This window comes from Hemitrygon akajei, chromosome 20 (assembly GCF_048418815.1).
Source record: "Hemitrygon akajei chromosome 20, sHemAka1.3, whole genome shotgun sequence".
NCBI lineage: Eukaryota > Metazoa > Chordata > Chondrichthyes > Myliobatiformes > Dasyatidae > Hemitrygon > Hemitrygon akajei.
In genome coordinates, this window is record NC_133143.1 from 10811953 (window position 1) to 10835036 (window position 23084).

At 40.6% G+C, this 23084-nt stretch overlaps 1 protein-coding gene across 3 annotated transcripts; it reads left to right on the plus strand.

The window, feature by feature from the left end:
* Nucleotides 1-612: 612 nt before the first annotated feature.
* rpp40 (ribonuclease P/MRP 40 subunit) lies at nucleotides 613-21073 on the plus strand. Of its 3 annotated transcripts, none has more exons than XM_073073036.1 (8): nucleotides 613-676; nucleotides 1734-1878; nucleotides 1960-2028; nucleotides 5160-5255; nucleotides 10772-10897; nucleotides 11909-12107; nucleotides 15980-16114; nucleotides 19062-21073. In XM_073073036.1, the coding sequence occupies exons 2-8, from the start codon at nucleotides 1761-1763 to the stop codon at nucleotides 19258-19260; spliced, it is 942 nt and encodes a 313-aa protein (XP_072929137.1). In that variant the 5' UTR covers nucleotides 613-676; nucleotides 1734-1760; the 3' UTR covers nucleotides 19261-21073. The 3 variants fall into 3 exon arrangements, with proteins under 3 accessions (XP_072929137.1, XP_072929135.1, XP_072929136.1); XM_073073034.1 differs by having other exon boundaries at nucleotides 638-864; XM_073073035.1 differs by having other exon boundaries at nucleotides 657-734.
* The last annotated feature ends 2011 nt before the right edge of the window (nucleotides 21074-23084 follow it).

The window sequence follows — 23084 nt, forward strand, 5'->3', positions numbered from 1 at the left end:
TTCAAACATATAAGATTTTAAGGGGGCTTGACAGTAAGGGGCCAGTCAATCATGAGTCTTCTCCTAGAGGGTGATGAATATCTGGAATCCTCCAACATTGAAGGCAGTGGAGACCAAATCATTGAATATATATTTAAGGTGAAGATAGATACCTATTTGGAAGATTGGAGAATCAAGAGTCGTATCAGTCATAAGCATATCGAATAGCAGGGCAGGCTTGAGGGGGCCTGCTCCTATTTTTCTGCCTTTTCTTTCTCAACACCCATCAATCTCAAACGCCCACCGTTTTCTTACTATTTACCTACAGAAGGGGTCATTTTCAATAGCCAATTAAACCTAGTATACCAGTAAATGCCAACCCTTTAAAAGAAAATAAATATCAAAAATGAAAGTTGTTTTTATTTTTAATTGGCAAAGGAGATTGTCTTCAATTATTACGTTAAATGAAAATAAACCTGATAAAGTAAATATCTTATCTCTTCATAAAAGGTGTGTAAACATGTTGGAAGCAAAGAACGGTACAGTATTCCTCATTCCGTTAAGCGCCCTTCATCGTCACTGAATACCAGAGGGCGGTCCGACCGACCTCCGAGCACCAGAGGGCGCAGCGAATCGCCGGCGCTCATGCTACGGACCACGGAGGGCTGGTGAGCTGAGTCACGTGTGGCGCGGATCGGTGAGCTGAGTCACGTGTGGCGCGGATCGGTGAGCTGGGTCACGTGTGGCGCGGATCGGTGAGCTGGGAGGATGCTGCCCCACTTGGGCAAGTGCTCCCGCCATTTACTGGTCTGTGAAAAATCCAACTTCTCGCACAGCAAGTCGGCGCACCGCAAGCACATAGATACTCATTACTATAACTACAGGGTGAGTGTTTGGCAGGCGATGGGGTCGGTTGGGAGAGATTCTGGAGGAACTCAGCATCTATGAAGCAGAGTGAACAGTCGATGTTTTGGGCAGAGACCCTTCATTAGGGTTTCACAGCTGTCGGTTATCATGCGGTGGGGTGGGACTGTAACCATACCGAAAACCACCGTGACGGGATTGTTCCTTCCTTTCGTCATCAGATTTCTGAACGGTTCATGAACCCATAATTTTTGTGTAACTTACGGTAATTTTTATGCCTTGGGCTGTACGGCTGCCGCATAACAAATTTCACGCATTCGATGTGGATACCTTTTTTTTGTGTTTCCACTGAATTTTGTTTAACTCTTCCAACTTGTGTACTTTAATGCTCTATGTAGAAGGGCTGTTGGATGTTTCCACTCTGCATGAAGACTAAGATATCAGATTTGTTTTCACTTCAGTAAAGGATGAGGAAAAATGGCTTACATTGGAAGGCAGCCCCAGGCTAATTTTCCAATGCTCCAAAGCCACTTCATGCAATGTATTGTGACTCTTCTAATACTGGACATACAGCAATAGTGATCCTGGCGGTCAAGAATTAAGCTCTCTGTTTGACCTAACTCCCAGTGGGACAATCTGATTGGTCTAGATTCCACAACTTCCTCAAACACTATTGTCAGCTTTTGTGTTACAAATCTTGTACCCAGTAATCTGGGTATTTACATGATAAATTTAAATTGTTTTTCAAGTGTTAGTTGCTTTAAACTGATTTCAGCACCCATGTCTGATCTACAATTGTTAATTCATTAAAAAATATGTATGCTGCTACCAGATTTGCTGGAAACTTACTCAAGTTCTTTATAATTTTCTGTGTGAATATTTTCATGCAGGTCTCTATTTTGATACCAGAATGTAGAATGATTCCACCAGCAATCAGTGCCGTCTGCAGAACTTTAGAAAACTATTACCTGGTGAAGCAGTTGCCACTCTGTGAAATCCTTGAGCCTGAATTCATCAACACGTATGTTAAGAAAGGTGATGTTTAGACCAGTAATTTATGAAAGGCAATTTGGCTAAATCTCCATCTTAAGTTAATTTCAAATTTGTTTGTTTCAGGTAACCTTTATGCACTGTCATACAATACCAGAATCGATCAAGACAACACTGTAGCTTTGCTTCCAACAGGTAAATCCCTTTCATCAAAGTGTGTATTCAGGTGTATGACCTTTTGAGCAAAACTGGAGATGGGACTAATTAGTTTCTAATCTTAACATAATTTGGAACAATTTTATTCTGTGTTAAAGTCTCCAGGAGTCTAAGGCAGAGAGGAAGGAGATTGATGAGGCATTGACAGAGATCTTTGTTGTATCCTCTATAGCTGTGGGGCAGGTGCCAGAGAGATCCTTGTATCCTCGTTAAATACCAGAAGGCTGGAAAATACCCAAAGTTGTTTGCTTGTTTAAGAAGAGCATCAGGACAACAGTAAGCATTACAGCAGTGGTTGGGAAATTATTGGAGGAGATTCTTAGAGACAGGATTTACTGGCATTTAGAAAAGCATGAACTTATTGGGGTAGCATGGTATTGTCCTAAGGAAGTCCTCCTTCACAAGTTGAAGTATTTAGGGGAAGTGATGAAGATGGTCAGTGAGGTTAGGGCAGTTTATGTGGACATTAGTAAAGCATTTGACTAAGTCCCTCATTGTGCGCTGATTCAAAAAATTAAGTCACATAGGAACTTAAGCTGATTAAGTTGGATGCACAATTGGCTTGGTCATAAAAGACAGAAGTTAATGATGGAAGGGTGTTTCTCTGACAGAAGATCTGTAGCAAATGATGTCTTGCACGGAATAGTGTTGTGGTCTCTGTTGTATGTAATGTTTTGTGAATGATTTAGATAAAAATGGTGCTTTGATTCCCAGTTTTGCAGACTACATGAAAATTGGTGGGGTTGTGGTTAAAGAGAAAGGATATCAAAAGGTAGAGCAGATATAAATTAGTGTGCCACAGCAGCGCAGTGGTAAGCACTGAGTTCGATTCCAGTGTCCTCTCTAAGAAAATTTGTACGTTCTTCCTGTGAGCATGTGGGTTTCCTCCGGGTTCTCCCACAGTGCAACGACATACCAGTAAATAGGTTCATTGGTCATTGTAAATTGTCCTGTGATTAGGCTAATGTTAAATAGGTGGGTTGCTGCGTGGTGCCTGTTCCGCACACTAGCTCTAAATGAATGAATCAATTAATCAATTTGAAATTTGGATGGAAAAATGGTAGATGGAATTTAATCCAGTAAAGGGTGATTTGTTGCATTTTGTAAGGTCAAAAAGAAGAGCCCAGTATACAATGGCAGGGACCCTTGGGAGCATTGATAAATAGGGAGATCTTCGGGTGCAAGTCCAAAGCGCCATGAAAGTGCCGACACAGGTGGTAAAAATATGGCCTACTTTCCTTCGTTGGTCGGGGCTTTGTGTGTGTGGCTGCTGTTCAGAGCTTCAGTTAGACTACTTTCAGAGTCACGGGATTGCAGAGGCTGGAATCCAGAGCTATAAGCAATCTGCTGGAGAAATTCATGGGTTAAGGAGCATCTGCTGGGGAGTGGGGAGGGAAGAAATCCTACATCAGGAGACATTGGAGAGGGTAGATGGCTAGTATAAAAAGGAGAATGGGAGTGGCGAGACTGAAGCCAGTGGTGGTGGGGGATGAGGCGAGAAAAGGGAGTTGAAGGATTATGGGCAGGTCAGCTGGGTAGGGGAGGGGTTGGGAGACATGATGGATGGAGGAAAACCAATAAAAGGAGGAAGATTCAGCCAGGAGGGTGATGGGAAATGAAGGGTGGGACACCAGCTGGAGCACGAAGGACTGCCATTTCTGGAACCTGTTAAGTAAGGGAAGGTGATAATGGGAACTATTAGGGGAGAGGATTGGAACCAGATGAAGGGGGGGGGATGTGGGTAATGTGTGTACAGAACTGGGTAGGGGCTGGCTGGCAGTTGTGGGAAAGGGGGACTGGAAGGATAAACAGCTGCCTGGTCTAAGCATGGCCTCATTGATATAGAGGATGCCACATCAGGAGTACCTCACCTGGAAGGAATACTTAGATCCTTAAGACCATAAGCAGAATTAGGCCATTGGGTCTGCTCCGCCTTTCAATCATGGCTGTGATATCTTCGAATGATAGTGACTGAGGAAACAAGGATAAATATTACACCTCCTATGGTTGCAGGGTTAAGTACGAACAGACAGGAAAGGATACAAGAGCAGGGCATCATGGAGGGATTGGTCTCTGTAGAAGGCAGAGAGGGGTGGTGGGGGGAGTAGAAGAATAGGCTTAGTAGTGGGATCTTGTTACGTCTGGTGGGAATGAGGATGGATGATGTCTTGGTACAGAAGCTAAGAGGGCAAAAGGTGATCATTAGTGGAACTTTGTCTCAGTTCTTTTTGGAGGAACTCTCACTCCACCTCCCTCCAGGGGAAGTGGTGGAAGCAGATACTATAGCAATGTTTAAGAGGCATTTAGACAGACGTAAATAGGCAAGGAATGGAAGGGTACAGATCCCCTGTAGATAGATGGGATTCGTTAGATAGGCATCATCTCAATGGACCTAAGGGATCATAGTACTGTTTTATAAGACTTTTCTTTTATAACTGGTCTATATTGTTTGACATTAGAAGATGAATGTAAAACTCATGTGATGTGTAGGTGCAAACCTGCACAACCCAGAACTATGTAGAATTTACAAGATGTACACTAGTCTTCCTGCTTCCCATGAGCCTCCTTCAACCATCTCACTTGGATCAGCACATCTTTGTATTTTGCCTTGTGTTTGTTTATGCTTTCATCGCTGCTTATACAAGTGAGTTCCATGTTCTTCATCTTACCATGCAAAGTAATTTCCCTTGCATTATCTATTGACTTTATTAAAGACAAGTGTTGCATTTATGAATTACATGGGTGTGTTCGGGGAGTTAATTAATGAGATATTTTTGACTTTCAGCCTCTTCCTACAAGCTAGTTCTAATGTAAGATTATCCTTCTTGACATAAAAGCTCCCACACAGTACATTTTCACACATTAGTGTTCTGATTTAAGATGGTCAGCAGTATTTATTACATTAACTAAAATTCAAATTGCACATTACAGATAAAAATCAGAGGCATAAGGTGATCTTCACCATACCTTCTCCAGAAAGTCTTCTCCAGGAATATTTTTAAAGATACAGTTTTTGATTAAACATGAAGTGATAATGCATTCACATTCAAGTATTTGTGAATATGGTCACTGATCATGTGTTGATGGTTTTTCTTGTTGCATTTTCACAGGGAAGTTAATTTTATCTATTGATAAGGACACCTATGAGGAACTTGGCTTAGAAGGACAACCATCCAAATACTCCCACAGGGCAGTAATGAGATACAGTAGGTACAGATTATTAACATGTTCCTTGCAACAAGAGTGTATTGGTCTTGCCAAATGATTCTTGAGATGTTGAAATGTTGTTCCAGTTTCTAATGAACTGGATTTGACCCAAAGGACTACAAGGGTATTAAAACTTTTTTGTCTTCTGTAATCCAATGGTCATTCCTCGGTGTTTTCAGGATCTGCAATATTCCGAGTAATAGGGAATGCAGTGTGTTAATTTGGTGGCCTGATGCATAAAACACCCTGGAACCTGGAAAAATGCATATTATTGTGAGTTTATTGTTGAAAAATTTAGTGTACATTTTCTTTTGCTAACTAGTATACAGGCCGATGTGTGAAATGGGCTGCCGAAGATGTCAGAGAAAGACTCAGCCACGTGGTCTCTCTAAGGCCGTGACTGATCTTAGCTTTGACTGCCATGGCCCACGCACTCCTGTTTTGGGTCAAGTGGATCAATTCATTGGTACAGGTTTACCCCGCAATCCAAAGGTAGAGTGTTCCTATGAAACTGTTTGTAATCCGAAATGTCGTAAAGTGAAGAAGCAATTACCATTAATTTATATGGGAAAATGTTTTGAGCATTCCCAGAACCAAAAAAATAACCTACCAAATCAAAACAAATAACACATAAAACCTAAAATAAAACTAACATATAGTAAAAGCAGTAATGATATAATAAATTACACTCTATATAAAGTAGAAATATTGTAGGTATGGTGTAGTTTCACTTATCAAACTCAGGAAGGCAGCGAACTAAAATCGATCTGGAGGAAAAAAAATCGGCACGTGTGCGCACATGCGCATGCACGTACACGCATGCACGTACACGCATGCGCAAACAACTGCCCGCACAAGGCTTCACGGTCATTGTAGTCTTTCTTGGGGTAAACACACGTATAAAGTAGGTGTCTTTTTTTCATAAAAGCAAAAATCCTCTTTGGTTAGCAAAAACAGGTACTAATGTAAGTCTTTTGTAACAGCAAATTGTCGTAAATCGAACGTTTGAAAAGCGGGGGCGACCTGTATTCATTTCCAGTTCTCTGGCTGCTGTCTCCATCATCATTTGTCTTTGCCTTCCTCTTGCTTTCTTCCCTTCAATCTTTCCCATAATTACCATGCATTCTAACTCATCTTTCCTAATCACATGTCCAATGAAGTTATGTTGCCTTTTCATGATCTCATACATTATTTCTCTTTTTGTGCTTGCTGTGTTCATGACCTCCTTGTTAGATATTCGTTTCATCCTCCTCAAAAACCACATCTCTGCTGCTTCAATTCATTTCCTCATGTTACTAGATATTGTCCAACATTCTGATTATAAAGAAAGTATATTTACAAATTTCAGCTTTATCAAACAGTTAAAGCTGTCCAATGTACACAGTGACTGTTGGAGCTCATTACCAGAGTCATCTTTTACTCATGCGCTGGACCCACGGTCTGTGTGAAAGCATCTATCACATTTGAAGTCAATCTTGACCATACTGGCTCTCCCTCAGGAGTATTGGCCCTTCCTCCTTGGAGCCATTCATCTGCATAAAACACCGTGCAATGAGGACTCCCATTTCAATGACATTCTGTGGCATCTTCCCTTTTGCCCCGCTCCGCATCTCCTGCTAAAAAACCCCAAATTGGACTACTGTCTGTCACAAAACTCTCTCTGCCCTGCTCTCTCTAGAACTTTCTCCCAATCCCACCATCCTGATTGGCTGATACAACATTCCTAAGTTGAACAACATGGTGTCTTATCTCTAGCAGGAACCAAAACATTCTACCAGCAGGACATACTGCTTTTGTAAAATACTGCTGAAATGAAATAACAATGTAAATCTTAACCAGGGCATTGCATTGGTCAGAATGTATCTGTCTCAATATTGAATATATTCAGTTTCCATAGCTCTCATGGGTAGAGAATGACAGTGGTTTGTAATCCTGAGAGAAAAAAATCCTCTGTGTCTTAATTTGGTGGTCTGTTACTCTGTCACTGCCTTAATTCTAGATTCTTCCTTGCCCCTCCCCAACATTTATCATATGACACTGCCTTAACATCTTGCCTGTTGCAGTGAGATCACCTCTCTGTTCCAGGCTCCAATGATTACAGCCCTCCATGTTCAATCTTTCATCATAAGGCAGATCTTTGCTGGCTATTTCTGTGGGCTGACTTGGGAAGTAGTTTAATGGCATTATAGTGCATTAGACATATTACTGCCCCAATCAAACAGGAATATATTATTGAATATCTCACCTGAGTCGAATTGTGGGGTTGAAGCTGTGATTTTAGGCTGACACCTCAGTGCAGTATTAGGACTGGACTGTAGGGTTAGAAGTGCTTTCTTTGGAATGAAAGGCTGAACCAAATCCCCATCTGTTCACTAGAACATAGAACAGTCCAGCACAGTACAGGCCCTTCAGCCCAATATTTTAACATACTTCAAGATCAATCTAACCCTTCCCTCAACCATAGCCCTCCATTTTTCTTTCATTTATGTGCCTATCAAAGAGTCACTTAAATGACCCTAATGCATCACAGTTTTGTACAATCACTTTAAAATTATGCTTTCTCATTTGTCAATGCCATCCTGGGAGAAAGATGCTGGCTGTTCATTATATCTGTGCCTCTTGTACATGTCTATTAAATCACCTCTCATCCTTCTTCGCTCCAAAGAGAAAAGACCTAGCATGCTCAACCTTTTCTCATAAGACATGATCTCTAAATCAGGCAGCATCCTGGTAGATCTCCTCTGCACCCTCACTGAACCTGCCATGTCCTTCCCAAGTGAATCACTTACACTATTCCAGATTGATCTGCACCTGCTACTTCTCAGCCCAGCTCTGCATCCTATCAGTTTTTTGTTGTAACCTATGACAACCTTCTACACTATCCACAATACCGCCAAACTTCATGTATCCTGTAAATCTACTAACTCAACCTTTCACTTCAGAAAAAACGGGGGTCCCAGAACGGATCTATGTGGAACACCACTGATCATGGACTTCAAGGCAGAATACAATCCCTCTACTACCATTCTCTGCCTTCTGTAGACAAGCCAATTCTGAATCCATGCAAGTGTTTCCTAAAGTTCTTTCCATTGCTACTCATCACAAAATTATCCAGTCATTATACATTGCTGTTTATTTGTGGAAATTGATAGCAAAGTTTTCTGCATTAGCTACACTTCAAGTGTATTATTCCATTTGTTGCAAAAATAACACATAGGGAGTTATGAATGGCATGTCTTTTTTAATGAAACCAGACCCATTTAAAAAATGTATTTGCTCATAGACTGGATCTTTGTAAATATGCAAAATTTCACCTTGCCAACTTAAAATAAGGAATTCATTGGTTGACATAGGGCAGGTGGAATGGAATACAATTAAGAGTCGTCTTTCAGAGTGAGACAGCTTTGCAGAAATTCTATCCAGTTGCATTCATTAAGGTCTTTACTGATCTGATTCTCCTATTCCTCAACTCCCTTATATTCAGAAATCTAGATGGATCTAAAATGAAGGACCTTGAGGGAAAAACTAAAACTTTATTATTACATGTCTGACTGTAATCCTGTTTAGACTCGCTAATTTTTACAAGAAGTGTCTTTATTATCACTAATTTTTATTGCAACACCAACACCAACTTACAACAACAGATCCAGGGGTAGAAGTTGGTGGTGGAGCCTTGAGTTACCCCCTTCCCATCACTCCAACCATTCAACCCTTTACTTTGTAACATCTGTGAGTGTCACTTAGCAATGTCAGACACTGAACATTAACTGCCCCCCTCTAGTACCAACAAATTAGAAAGGCAAAGTGGTTCTCATAGACAATAATATCAAAGAGACAAGAAAAAAAAAGCCTGGTCAAACCCATTAACCTATATAATTAAAACTATTCCTGTCTCAAATATGGTATAACATAATCAGGACCCCAACAGCTCTCTTGCGGGAGACTGTTGCTTTAATAGACCGTCGCTTAGTGATGACGCCAGTGATGTCTTATCTGGCGCCTAGGAACATAAACGAGTCTGGAGACATAACCCGAAACGAACATGTACAACTAAAGTTATTCAGAGTAAACTGCTGTTTTTCAGCTTCATTCTTGGTGAAGTGTGACATTTGGGTGTGTTGAAAATCACCTTAGAAAGTAAAAGATAAAAAGCATATTCTAGGCAGACTTATATCACATTACCATGTTATCCTTGTACTAACAAGTTAACTGAGTCATTGCCTTAAAACTCTGACCTGCAATACTCAGAAACAAACTGGCCCCTTAATTAACTAAATACAAAAGTGCATTGAATGACTTTCCAATAAAAGAATATCCAGAAAACTTCACACCTTGAACGTTAACTTGCCCGTGCCTGTTAGATTGCACATACAGGCTGGTCCGAGCTCTGAATGCAGTTCCATCTCCTCCCGAGGGGCGTGTGGACTTTGCTCAGGGTCTTCTTCCATATCTCAGAGCACCGATGACTTCAGGGCTTCTTTCGCTTCCTCTGCCGAGTTAAGCTACATCTTCATGCCCCTGATATTCACTCTCCAAATTGCTGGGTATATGAGGAATGAGTCGATCCCCTTCTGTGGAAGCTTAGTGTGGATCTCTTTGTATCCCTACTGTTCCTGCATCGTGCTGGGGCTGTAGTCAGCGAAGAACTGCAGCTGGGTGCCATCAGGGAGAGCAGGTTTGGCTTTCCTCGCGCCTTCCAGGATAGCTGCCGGTCGTTGTACCGTAGAAGCCTAAAGACCATGGTCCATGGTCTTGAGGTGTTGTTGGAAAAAATCCTCTGTCTCTATTGATCTCCAATGGAGTGCTGTGGGAGTTCTTGAGTGCTTGAATCCAATTAGGCAGCATCTCCCGGAGGTAGCCTCTCGGATCGTCGCCCTCAACGCCTGTCGGTAAGTTGACCAGTTGTACATTGTTTCTGCTGGATCTGTCCTCCAAGTCATTTAGCTTCTTCCATATCTTAGTCACCTCCGCGAGACAGGAACTAGTATCTTTCTCATTCTTGCGTAAGCAAGCCTGAATGTTGCCTATTTTGTTGAAGACTGTGCTAAATTTTTTAGCATGAATGTCCACTTGCTCCTTTAACGACCGGAGAATGTTGCCATTCTCTGCCATATGCTTCGGTATGGGGTCAAGGGCCTTTTCCATCGACTCCCTTTAGCATGTGGGCTACCGTTTCTTGCAGCGATTCCATCTCCGTTGCCATTGTTTGCTTAATTAGCATAGCTATTCCCTCGGATGAATCGCTAGCTTTGTCGTCTGCTGGTATCTTGTTTCTTGGTTGAATTTGTATCTTTTTTTGAGGTCAGTCTTTAGATCTTTCTCCAACTTAACTTTGTAGTAAGACCGTCTGTGAGCCCTAAAGAACGTGAAAAAGAAGGGTTATACGTTAGCGCTTAGTGCTGTGCTGCCATCTTGCCTCGTGCCTCACCAGAAGTCCCAGAAGTGACTCTTTCTAACCTGTTTGTATCTTGTGTGGTGTGCGATTTGGGTTCATTATGTCATGTTCTGTTTTCAGTTGTTACAATTGATTTGAGTGAAGCCACATTTGCTCCTGGTAGAAAGAGATATAATCGAGTTATGTGGGCATTGAAAGAGAAGAAACCTTTGTCCTTTGACCTTTTGATGTCCTGTAGATCCTCAGGTGAGAAGTTTTATTTTTTTCTGACTGTAAATGAGAAATTCAAATTGCATATTTTGTGGTTATTTGCAGAACTAGTAACTGAAAACTGATTTCTACTTCTGTTTCTGAGCCTAAGTTGCACACTTCTTGCGTCAGATGCTGTGCTCATTCTCCCATTATCCTTTAGCTAAACAGTGCACCAGGTGAACTGAGTAGTTTCCACATATGTGCAAAAGGCCAGATAGATTGACCAAGATTCAGTATTAATGTGTTTTATTTTCCTCGGGTTGGCCAAATACATATTTTTTGTACATCATCTAAAATCCACTCCCTTATCACTGATTCCATCTCCTTCTCTGAATGCTGAATCAGAGTAGTTGCAGCCGTTAATCCTGAGCTGAATTTCAGATTTCCGTTCCTTCCTACCACGCACAGTGGCACAGCTAGAAGAGCTGCTGCCTGTCAGCCCCATTGAACCAGACGTGATCCTGACCTCTGGTGCTGGCTGAGTGGAGTTTGAACTTATTTCCTGTGACCTGATGGGCTTTTGCTGGGCTCTCTGGTTTCCACTGCATCGTAATAACATGAGTTGATACATTAATTACTAACAGTAAATTCTCCCGAGTGTGCAGGCAAATGGTGGAATCTAGGTTGGTGGGGAGTGGGTAGAGTTATCAAGTTGTGAAAAGAGTAAAATGGCTCAGTATAGGATTATTGTGATTGGATGATTTACACACACACACACACACACACACACACACACTCACACCTGAAGGGCCAATTTCTGTGTTTTATGTCTCCAGGGTATGACCACGTTCTCTACCCGTTAGTTGCTTTTTCAAGCCATCTCCTTGAGTTATCCCTTCAGGCTTCTCTTGATCCTTCAGTTTATTCTGCCTTTTGTAGTTAATTCTACGCCACCTTGGTTTGTGTCTTGTTAAAAATGCGATGTAAAAGCATGGATTTCTATTACCTACATGTTGCCTGAAATTACTTGAAGTTCTGATTAGTGTTTTTTTTAAATTAAACTAGGTGGAAATGAAGCATCTTTGGCATCTTACTTTGCGAAGTACCAGTGCCAGGTATACCGGCCCACACTGTCAGTCCAGATATTAAATGAAACCGTTTGTCCTGTTGTACTGAGTGATGAACTGAATGGAAAGGAAAGTGAATCATGTAGCTCTCAGGAATTCCTGGACTGGCTTGGGGCAGCATTCAGTGATATTAATTGGTGAGTTAAAACAGTCACTTGTTTTGCAGCTGTAAACTAGTGTACTGCCACAGGTTTTTATAGCTTCCTTTATTCTGATTTAGCAGTAAAAGGTAAAGATGGTAACTTAGTTTATTGTTCGATGTAAAGAATAACAGCGCACCCTTTTCTCTGCTTGGTCCCGCAATATCCTGTGCTTTTTATCTGGTTCAGTAATGGTAGAACCCAGCAGTTGTCAGCTTTGGCAGTATCTGCTTGGTCCCGCAGTATCCTGTGCTTTTTATCTGGTTCAGTAATGGTAGAACCCAGCAGTTGTCAGCTTCGGTCTACACCAGCCTTTCCCAACCTTTTTAGCTCTGGAGGAACCCTTGAAATAATTTTCAGGTCTTGGGGAACCCCTGCGTTTTTAAAAAAGTTACTACATCAACAGCATGATTATTAAGTTGTAGATATGATAATCTAAAAATAATTATCAGTGCTCTTTTGAGTAGAGAATGGATTTTTACCCAACCTTTCTTGGGGGGGGAGGGAAAAAGGTAGCTATGTTTACCTTGCCTTTCTTGAAAATAACTTTTCTTTTCATAAATTTTAAAAACTCATAAAGCAAACATAATTAATTTCTGTTTTCATTAAGACTCGAGACTTTCTGATATCCTTCCTCACTCTCAAGCCCAAGCAGCAGTAGAAACATTTCAAGATTTCCTTTTGCAACATGATCTTTCCAAAGATTGTTTCTTTTTGAATCCAAGAATCCTGTCACTTGGAAGTTGAAACATTTTCTCCAGAGCCTTGCAGATACTTGTTCAACTGGTTCATATGATGAAAAATATCTGCTAAGTAGGCTAGTTTCTTCATCTTCGAAGCACTCAGTAAAATCTGGCCAACTATTTTCTTGCAAGTACCCCTGCAATTCACCTTACAGCTCAAACACCCTGTTGAGAATTCTTCCTCTGTTAAGCCACCGGATTTCTGTATGTAGCAGGACATTGGTGTGCTCTTTCTCCAGGTTTTCACAAAGTTTTTTTAAGCATTTTTGAGTGAACTGGTCTTGGTTTAATAAAGTTAACCATTTTTGTAGCATCATCCAGAACTTTTTTATTTCATCTCCAAGAGTTTTTGACATCAGCACCTCTCTGAAAAAAGCAGTGTGTTGTGACAATGTCAGGATTTTTTTTTCAAGAGAAACAAAACCTTTCATGGAGCCAACTATTGATGGGCACCATCAGTACAGATGCCAACACAGTTCCTCCAAGACACCTTTTGTTTCTAGATATGAAGACAAAACATTAAATGTATTATGACCTTTGCTTGTTTCGGGCATCTTTGCAACAAGAAAAAGTTTTCTTGAATTTCACCATCATTTACAAATCTTACAAATGCTACATAACATGACATTTATTGGTGAAATCTGTTGACTCATCAACCTGGATAAAGAAACTGGTTTTCAGTTTATCACACAAAACTTCTTCAGCATCATGTGACATGTCATCAATATGTCGATTTATTGTACTGTCTGAGAGTGAAACCTTTTCAATTTCTCATACTGCATCTTGTTGTAACACGGGGATTAATAAAATACAAAAAAGAATGCAAAATAAATAACTAAATAAGAAAACCACAAAAAATACTAAAACTTAACAATACAATTCACTCTTAACCTATGCAATTCTCTTTTTACAACGTTTACAAAAGCAGCAAAATGGCAGGCCAGAAACTGAATCAATGCGCATAAAAATTCCTTCTTCAGAATGAAAATTTCCCTCCAGTTTTCTTCTACACCAGTAGAGTTTGTTTGTTCGCTCCCATAAGTAGATCAGCAGCACATAAGGGGAAGTTGGGGGAGGTAATTCGGGAGGGAGAAGCTGATGTCACAGCCCAAGTTGGGTGAGTCCATTCAATGCTCGGAAAACACCCTTCACGCTCCTCAACAGCCTACTGACCTTTTCTCTGTACAATACAGTGCTCACCAATTATCAGCCTACCGTCCTCCCTCCGTGCAATACAGCACTCACCAATTATCAGCCTACCGTCCTCCCTGCTGTGTAATACAGTACTCACCAATTATCAGCCTACTGTCCTCCCCTCTGTGTAGTACAGTATTTACCAATTATCAGCCTACAGTCCTCCCTCCGTGCAATACAGCACTCACCAATTATCAGCCTACCGTCCTCCCCGCTGTGTAATACAGTATTTACCAATTATCAGCCTACAGTCCTCCCTCCGTGCAATACAGTACTCACCAATTATCAGCCTACCGTCCTCCCCGCTGTGTAATACAATACTCACCAATTATCAGCCTACTGTCCTCCCCTCTGTGTAATACAGTATTTACCAATTATCAGCCTACCGTTCTCCCCTCTGTGTAATAAAGTACCCACCAATTATCAGCCTACCAACCTCCCCTCTATGTAATAGTGTTCACCAATTATCAGCCTACCGTCCTTCCCTCTGTGTAATATTGTTCACCAATTATCAGCCTACTATCCTCCCCTCAGTGTAATAGTGTTCACCAATTATCGGCCTACTGTCCTCCCCTCTGTGTAATAGTGTTCACCAATTATCAGCCTACCGTCCTCCCCTCTGTGTAATACAGTACTCACCAATTATCAGCCTACTGTCCTCCCCTCTGTGTAATAGTGTTCACCAATTATCAGCCTACTGTCCTCCCCTCTGTGTAATAGTGTTCACCAATTATCAGCCTACTGTCCTCCCCTCTGTGTAATACAGTATTCACCAATTATCAGCCTACCGTCCTCCCCTCTGTGTAATACAGTATTCACCAATTATCAGCCTACCGTCCTCCCCCTGTGTAATACAGTAATCACCAATGATCAGCCTACTGTCCTCCCCTCTGTGTAATATTGTTCACCAATTATCAGCCTACCGTCCTCCCCTCTGTGTAATATTGTTCACCAATTATCAGCCTACTGTCCTCCCCTCAGTGTAATAGTGTTCACCAATTATCAGCCTACCGTCCTCCCCTCCGTGCAATACAGTGATCACGAATTATCAACCTACTGTCCTCCCCTCTGTGTAACAAAGCACTCGCCAATTATCAGCCTGCTGTCCTCCCTTCTGTGCAATACGGTGCTCACCAATTGTCAGTGTACTGTCGTCCTCTCTGAGCAATATAGTGCTCACCAGTTATCAATGACCTCCCCTATCTCACGTCAAAAACTAAGAATGGACTCAACCAAAAAAATCAGTCCTACTGCGCACTGCCGTACTAGGCTGAGAGCCCTCTAATGAGACTGCCAACAGGGTTGCTTGGTCACTGCCCACCACTGCAAGTGTAGCGCTGCATGAAGTTCAAAAGCTATATTTATTTTTTAAATCACAATCTCTCTTGCAACCCTAGGGTTCCGTGAAACCCTGATTGAGAAACCCTGGTCTACACTAACAAAAGCTTTGTTCCTGTAAGAAATAAAACAGAAAATGTACCCTGATCAACTACAAAATGGCAAAAATATTTTAAGGCAAATGAGAGGGTATTAGATCAGTGATCTGATTGTGTCCAATTTTTGACATTTTAAACCTCTAGTTCATTTTAGTAATTCATAACTATCAATGGGTATGAGAAGATCACAAAGCATTCAGATCCCTTACCACAGCAAGATCTTCCAGCTGGTATCTAGAAGACATTTTAGGCTGGCATTTCTGAGTGCTTTTCTGTGATCTTGTCATCACAAACATACAAATAATTCTATTTTCTTTTTATTTCCATCAGTATTCTTTGATGCATAGTCACTAGAGGAATGGACAAATTAACACACAGAAAAACCCTTGTATTTTACAAATTGACAGAGTCCTAAAGTTTACGAGTGCTTTTGTAAAATTATGCTAAAAATCTGGTTATAAAGATGTGTGTTTTAATCGATTTCTTTCTCTCATAGCAATAATCAGGCAGACAGCTTTCTGTCTTCCTACTGTTGTCCTGAACCCAACACTGTCCTGGATAAGGCATGCCTTTGTACCATTTCCGGCTTTATAATTCCCGAAGGAATAAATCAGTTATTGGACCAGCTTAGGTAAGCACCATTGTAAATGCTGTTCTTTGTTCTTGATTGCTCAGTCATGGTAGCATAAAATCAGCCTTCAAGTTCTGTTAAATTAGCTGGGATATCAGTCACCACCAGCTCTACTGGAGTCTTGAGTCTTGAGTTCTAAGTTTGAACTTACCTGAAGTGCTGTGAGGCCCAGTGCTATGGATTCCATTCCAAAACTACTACTAATTCTTCTCCTCTGAGGAGTTCTCCTGACAATGTAGTCTTATACAACTGTTCTCTTACAACTGAGGAAAAAGAGAAATGCAATAACAGGGAATAAGGAAATGGCAGAATTGCTAGACAAATACTTGGGACAGTACCAGGATATTATGCTGACTTTTTAACCAACTCCAAGATCAATCTAACCCCTCCATTTTCCTATCATCCATGTACCTCTAGAGTCTCTTAAATGTACCTAATATATCTGTCATTGATGAAAATAAAATAATTGGGCCCAGAACACACGCACTCTTACGACTCAAACTTATCTTTATTTGACTTCTGCACAAGGAGTACAACGTAGCCCCTGATGCCCACACTGTTCTGAAGCCAGGATAGAAAACTCCTATTTATATATATCAGTACGAACATTGATCTGGTAAATTGTATATAATCGAATTCCTTACTTTTTATGAATCGCCATTCACAATACAGGTGTTAAAAGTCAATAGAAACTACAGGCTGACAACCAGTAACTCCTTGAGGTTAGTAAATCAATTGTCCCTTAGTTGTTGGATCTATTTCACATTTTCCTGTTATTCCTATCTCAACTGTCTCTGGCACACCCTATTGTGTGAAGGGAAACTATATTCTTCTAGGTTGATTACATGCTGCCACAGTCATTTTCACCTGTCTGCCTGCAGTAAGCAAATTTGGCTCCAGCGATCTCGCTTCAAAGGTCTGCCTTGTCTGGGTTTAACTGCATACCTCTATCGTCTTTAACCCTTGTCTTACCACAACTTTCACACTCCTTTCTCTTTGTCCTGCCTGCAGAAGACCATGTAAATCATAGGGAATTTCAATAGTGCAATCTCTGAAACTCTGTGATAGTTCATTGATATCAGAGACGTACGTTTAACATTCCTGGCTAATAATGGCACGAGTACCACCTCTCTTGGACAATAAAATGTTTAGTACTAGTCAATTTTGAATGGCCACAGTGTGGATTGCCAGCATTTCAGCTTTGGTGGCCTGGCTTGTATAAGGTAGCGCCAAGGTTGCATCATTAGCCAACTTCTCCAGCAGTACTAAGGCCACCATGTTAATACTTCCATGAGCCAGTCTGTCAGGTTCCCAGAACAGGAACACTACGATCCACAAACACTCTGTCTCCATAGTTCTTCGATGACAGCTCCACATAGTAAGGTGCGTGCATAGGTGGTACATCTGTGGTACTACATAGGACAGATAACAACAATGCCTCTATGGCTTTGGTTCAGGCCAAAGATCCCATTTTAGAAGGGGCATCCCTGGCAGCCAGGGATAGGCCTGTTGGTCACATACCCAGTAAGTACCATTAAAGGGATTCGGAAGGTCACCAGTAGTATAGACATTGCACATGCCAAGTCCAGTCCTGTCCCTTTACTCCATCCCCATGAAGCTGCTTTGGGGGGGGGGGGGGGGGGGCGGTCAGAGGTGTTGTGCAATCATTATAAATGGGTTGATAACAACCCTCCAAACAGTTGCAATGTCAAGAGTCATTCCTTTGGGCAATGCAGTCTTGCGTTGTTCTAGTTTTGTTATCAAAGTTTACAGAGTCAAACTTACTGCAATTCAGTGGTATCGGCTGTATTGAGCCACCTTTCAAACATGTGGAAGCTCTCTAGAGCACACCCAGCACCCTGACTGGTTTGTGTGTGACACATATTCTTAACTAAGGCAAAGAAAAGTGTTAGAATTATCAATGTTATGAGGTACTTATGCGTTTAGACAGGAAATAGATGTCCAGATTACACAAAACATATAATGCATAGTGATTACTGAAGGTAGCAAATAGCAAAGATGAAGCATCCAATCCATCAGTCCTTGTCACCAACGTACTTCTGACCTAAAATTCATTCCCATTTTAAACAATTCACTATTGGTGTTGATTTCCACATTTTACTTTTTTAATTACAATTTATTCAATTGCCCTAATCTAGACAATTTCCTCCATAAATCCCTGCCTTTCTCTTTGTTTCCTTTTATGAAACTTCTTCACCTGTCTCTTTGACCATCATATGGATCAGTGTTAAATTTTAATTTGTAACACAGTATATGATAGCTACTTTAACACTATCCAACAAATTTACAGTTTTTCTATTCATCATACATACATCCCCAACATTTTATTACAATATTTACAATGTAGTAAAAACATCATACAATATTTCTACTAATGTACTTTATTAATCTGTAATTCATTATAACATTTCAGATTCATGCTGATCAGTATTATTTTAATAGCATAATATAATAGGATGACATAGCTATAGTTCTCTGAAGTGAATTGAAATTAAATGAGGATAGATTAATTTACAAATTCATTTGTAGGAATGAGCTGTTGCTGGCAAGATCAGTGCTTTTTTCCTTGCCTATTGTGGAGATGAGTTAATAGATAACCACATTGTTCTGGGTATGAAGCTGTTTGAAGGCCAATCCTGGTGAAAATGCAGATTATTTTCACTGAAGGAGCATGTTTATTTTTTCAAGAGTCGAGCAGTTTCTTAGTCACTATTACAAGGTGTTTATTCCAGATTTAATTATCTTAATTTAAATCACTGATTTTTTTTGTGCCTCATCTTTTATTCAGATTCCCTACCATTAAGTTTATGGATTCTAAGGTTAACTGTTCTTTAGAGCCTGTGTATGTTGAAATAGTTGTTCTTTTTGCCTCAACTGTATCATTGCTGTGATCTGATATTTATCACTAACTTTCCATCTTCCCCAGGTTGTATTTTGAGGAACCGAAGCTGGCCCCATGGGTCAGTATGACAGTTCATGGCTTTGCAGACAGCCCAGTATCTTGGGGACAGAGTGAACATGGCTACCATAAAGGAGGAGAGAACCTCTACAATTTTGTTCTGTTCAGGAACCAGGATTACTGGTTGCACATGGCTGTGGGAACTCAGAGTAACTGTCCACCATAGCATTATAACTGCCATCTACCTCCTGAGCCACAGTTCGGCCTTTGAAGAGGAGTTACAGGATTTGATTTATTAATAACTGCTTTATACAAAGGAAACTAAAATATATTCAACTGAAAAATTAAGGTATACAAAATGCTCACTCTGCTATTCTGAAACATTTAATGTTCTCTCTATTTTTTAAATGGTCTTCATAAGATTTCACAAGAGAGCTTGTTTATGAATAGGCTTTCAACCTTTCATTTCAGAGAAGCATTTTCAGTTTGTATTGGTATTTGGCAAAATTATGGGTATGAAGAAAAATTGAAGAAAAAGTCTTTGAAGAAAAAGACTGATCATCAAGAATTCAGTATAGATTTTAAAAATTGGGTTATTCACTAGTAGTTAAGAAATAGATATAAAATACATAATATATGATAAACCAATTTTTATCTTCATTCATGAAACTGTACCAAGCAATCAATTTTAACTAGCTAAAAATACGTTAAAGCAGTGTTTTCTACAAACCCCATTTCCAGAAAAGTTGGGATATTTTCCAAAATGCAATAAAAACAAAAATCTGTGATGTTAATTCACGTGAACCTTTACTTAACTGACAAAAGTACAAAGAAAAGATTTTCAATAGTTTTACTGACCAACTTAATTGTATTTTGTAAATATACACAAATTTAGAATTTGATGGCTGCAACACACTCAACAAAAGTTGGGACAGAGTTAAAATAAGATTGAAAAGTGCACAGAATATTCAAGTAACACCGGTTTGGAAGACTCCACATTAATGGATCTTGTCTCCAACATCCATATCCAAGTCATTCACATATTTTACAAACAGCAAGGGTTCCAACACCAATCCATGTGGGACACAAATAGAGGCATCCAAATGTAAAAACAACCCTCTGTCTCCCATTGCATTGTGTTTTGGATCCATTATGCCAAAGATGCCAGGAGTGCATAGCTTTTGAACCATGCAGGAAATTGTCAAACCCTTTACTGAAGTCCAAATATTTCACACTACTACTTTGCCCTCATCAATCTCTTCAAAACATTGATCAAATTAAAACTGCCATTAGGAAAGCCATGTGGCCATCTTTAATTAGTCCCTGCTTTTTCAAATTATTATTAATCCCGTCCTTTCCAATATCTTCCTTACAGTTGACGTTAGGTTCTTAAGTCTATGGTTATCTGTTGCCTTTCTTAAAAAAGGGGACTCTGTTTGTTGTCCAGTCATCTGGCACTTCATTTGTGTCCAGCAAATTCCCAGCAATCATTGATAATGCAAAGTGTCAACGATGGAAACTAACAGATATAAACTGTCTCTTGGTAACAAATAAGTTCAGTTTTTATAGACAATTTTGACTGACTAAGTTGGAAAACACAAAAATCAATGGTTAATGTGTAACCATATCCCCCCCCCACAGTATTGTAATAAATTGCATAATTTATTCAAAGATATTACTGAAAGTGAAGCTGTGGCTAAGCAAACATCACATGTTGTCACTACTTCCCAAGGAGGAGCAGGTGAAACAAAATGAATGTTTTTTTAAACATTGGTTGCCTTAGTAGTGCGTTTACAGGGGATGTTAAACAATGGTTGAACTAAATATTTGATATTTAAGGTTATGTTGTTGAAATAAGTGAAAATGTTTCTCAAATTCCAAGGCATGTTTTAACTAAGCATGTAGCAGAGGACCCTCAGGATGACATATATCCAAGCAACAGTGTGTCTAATGTCCTGCTCCACGTTCTGTTGCAGACAGAGCATCTTTTGTGTCTAATTAGTCCTCTGTGCATATTAAAACAGGCTGATTTAGCTGCATTAATTGCACGTCAGTGATTATTGAAGGACAAACATGCGCTGGAAGATCAAGAGCAGCTAAGGAAAAGGAAGGAGCAGTTAAAGTTGCAAGAAGAAATTGCCGTACAGATGTCCAAAGTTAAAATGCAAAGGGTTTCAAGTGAGGGGAGTGCTAAAAGTGTTGTAGCAGGACAGTACAATGGTGTGAGTTCCTGTATTGATAAGGTCACAGAGAAAACCCACACATTCAATGTCAGTGTTGATTCATATGTTCCTTAAGTATCTGTGAAATGTGAGTTAGACCCTCGAGGTAGTTCAGGGCTTTCACTACAGCATGGAAACACTCTTGGATTATAGAAATCTGAGTAGTACTACTGATAATATAAGGAAGCAAAATGAAATAACAACCTTAATTGTATAACAGCAACACATTTTATCCTTTCCCAAAAGATTCAAATCTTTGACGACAATCTATTGGAATATTGTGTATCTATGAGGGCTTTGGTTAGTATTGGTCTGTGAGCCAGGACCCCAAATTTGGGCCACCGGTACCATCTGGGGGGAATAATTCTTACAGTGATTTTTGGCAAGGTTACACCCCTAGTGCTAGAAAATATGTGATAGCATTGTAGCTGTGGTAGCTTTCCGTCACAACAATGGAGAGCTATCCGCATTCTGGATATCATACATTGACATGGTAGAGAACGTAGTACTTGGGCTTCTGCGCACCTCTCATGAGGGGGACTGGGATTTGCACCTCCATGCTGTAAGAACCATGATCCCATGGTGCTTTGCCTATGATAAGATGAATTGTGCCAGGTACCTGTCCCCTTTGCTCAGATGATGAATCTCCCAAAGAAGAATTCTTCTGTGTATGAGGCCTTCAAGACAGGCCAATTCTCAGTGCAGCTGTCAAGTCAAGTCACTTTTTATTCTCATTTTGACTATAACTGCTGGTACAGTACACAATAAAAATGAGAACATTTTTCAGGACCATGGTGCTACATGAAACAATATAAAAACTACACTGAACTATGTAAAAACTACACTGAACTATGTAAAAACTACACTAGACTATAGACCTACCCAGGGTGCATAAAACATTGCAGGCATTACAATAAATAAGAAGACAATAGGCACAGCAGAGGGCAGTAAGCTGGTGTCAGGCCAGACTCTGGGGAATAAACTGTTACATAGTCTGGTCATGAGAGCCTGTATCCTTAGGTGCCTTTTCCCAGATGGCAGGAGGGAGAAGAGTTTGTATGTGGGGTCTTGCATAATGCTGTTTGCGGATCCAGCGTGTAGTGTAAATGTAATGGCGGGAAGAGAGACCCCAGTGATCTCAGCTGACCTCACTATCTGCTGCAGGGTGTTGCGATCGGAGATGGTGCAATTTCTGAACCAGGCAGTGATGCAGCTGCTCAGGATGCTCTCAGTCCCTTTGGGCAGATCCCTGTGGACCAGGCTATTGAAACCACAGTGAACAAAGACACACAGACTCCTGGAGGTACATCACGGTTCAGCCTGAATGCTGGAGCTATCAAGTGTTACTACATAACAGCTGAGCACCACAGTGCATTCCTGGGACAGTTAAGGGAGATGGTCCAAGGCAACAAATCAGAGCGTCATGCGGAGCTACAGCAGCCAAGAATCCAGAAAGATGAGGAAGCAGTTTCAGCTGTGGTTAGCCTCATACATGAATGGGTCAACCCATTTGCAGAGAAGTGGGACCTCATTAGCATCTCTACGGCAAAGGCAGCCCCCAAGGACATTGCCTCCGACCTGATTACGGCATATAAGATTGGTGAGCAATGCTATGCAACCTTCAAGGATGAGAGACTAGAAGATCCACCAGCAAAGAAATTCCTTGACCCAATGAAAACCAACAAGCTGAAAACATTCAGTGATATGTGTAAGAAGAGAGAAGTGAAATCAAGTGGGAGGGCGATCTTCTTGAAAGCAGACAGGTCTTTGAACACATCAGGTAGTGATGGCACAAGGGCGCAGTCTACATATGGAGGTTAACCTTTCT

Coding starts and splice junctions, on each gene's coding strand:
- rpp40 (XM_073073034.1), top strand. CDS start 748: ATGCTGCCCCACTTGGGCAAGTGCTCCCGCCATTTACTGGTCTGTGAA. Junction 5,256..10,771: donor CAGGGCAGTAATGAGATACA/GTAGGTACAGAT, acceptor TTCTGTTTTCAG/TTGTTACAATTGATTTGAGT. Junction 16,115..19,061: donor CAGTTATTGGACCAGCTTAG/GTAAGCACCATT, acceptor CATCTTCCCCAG/GTTGTATTTTGAGGAACCGA.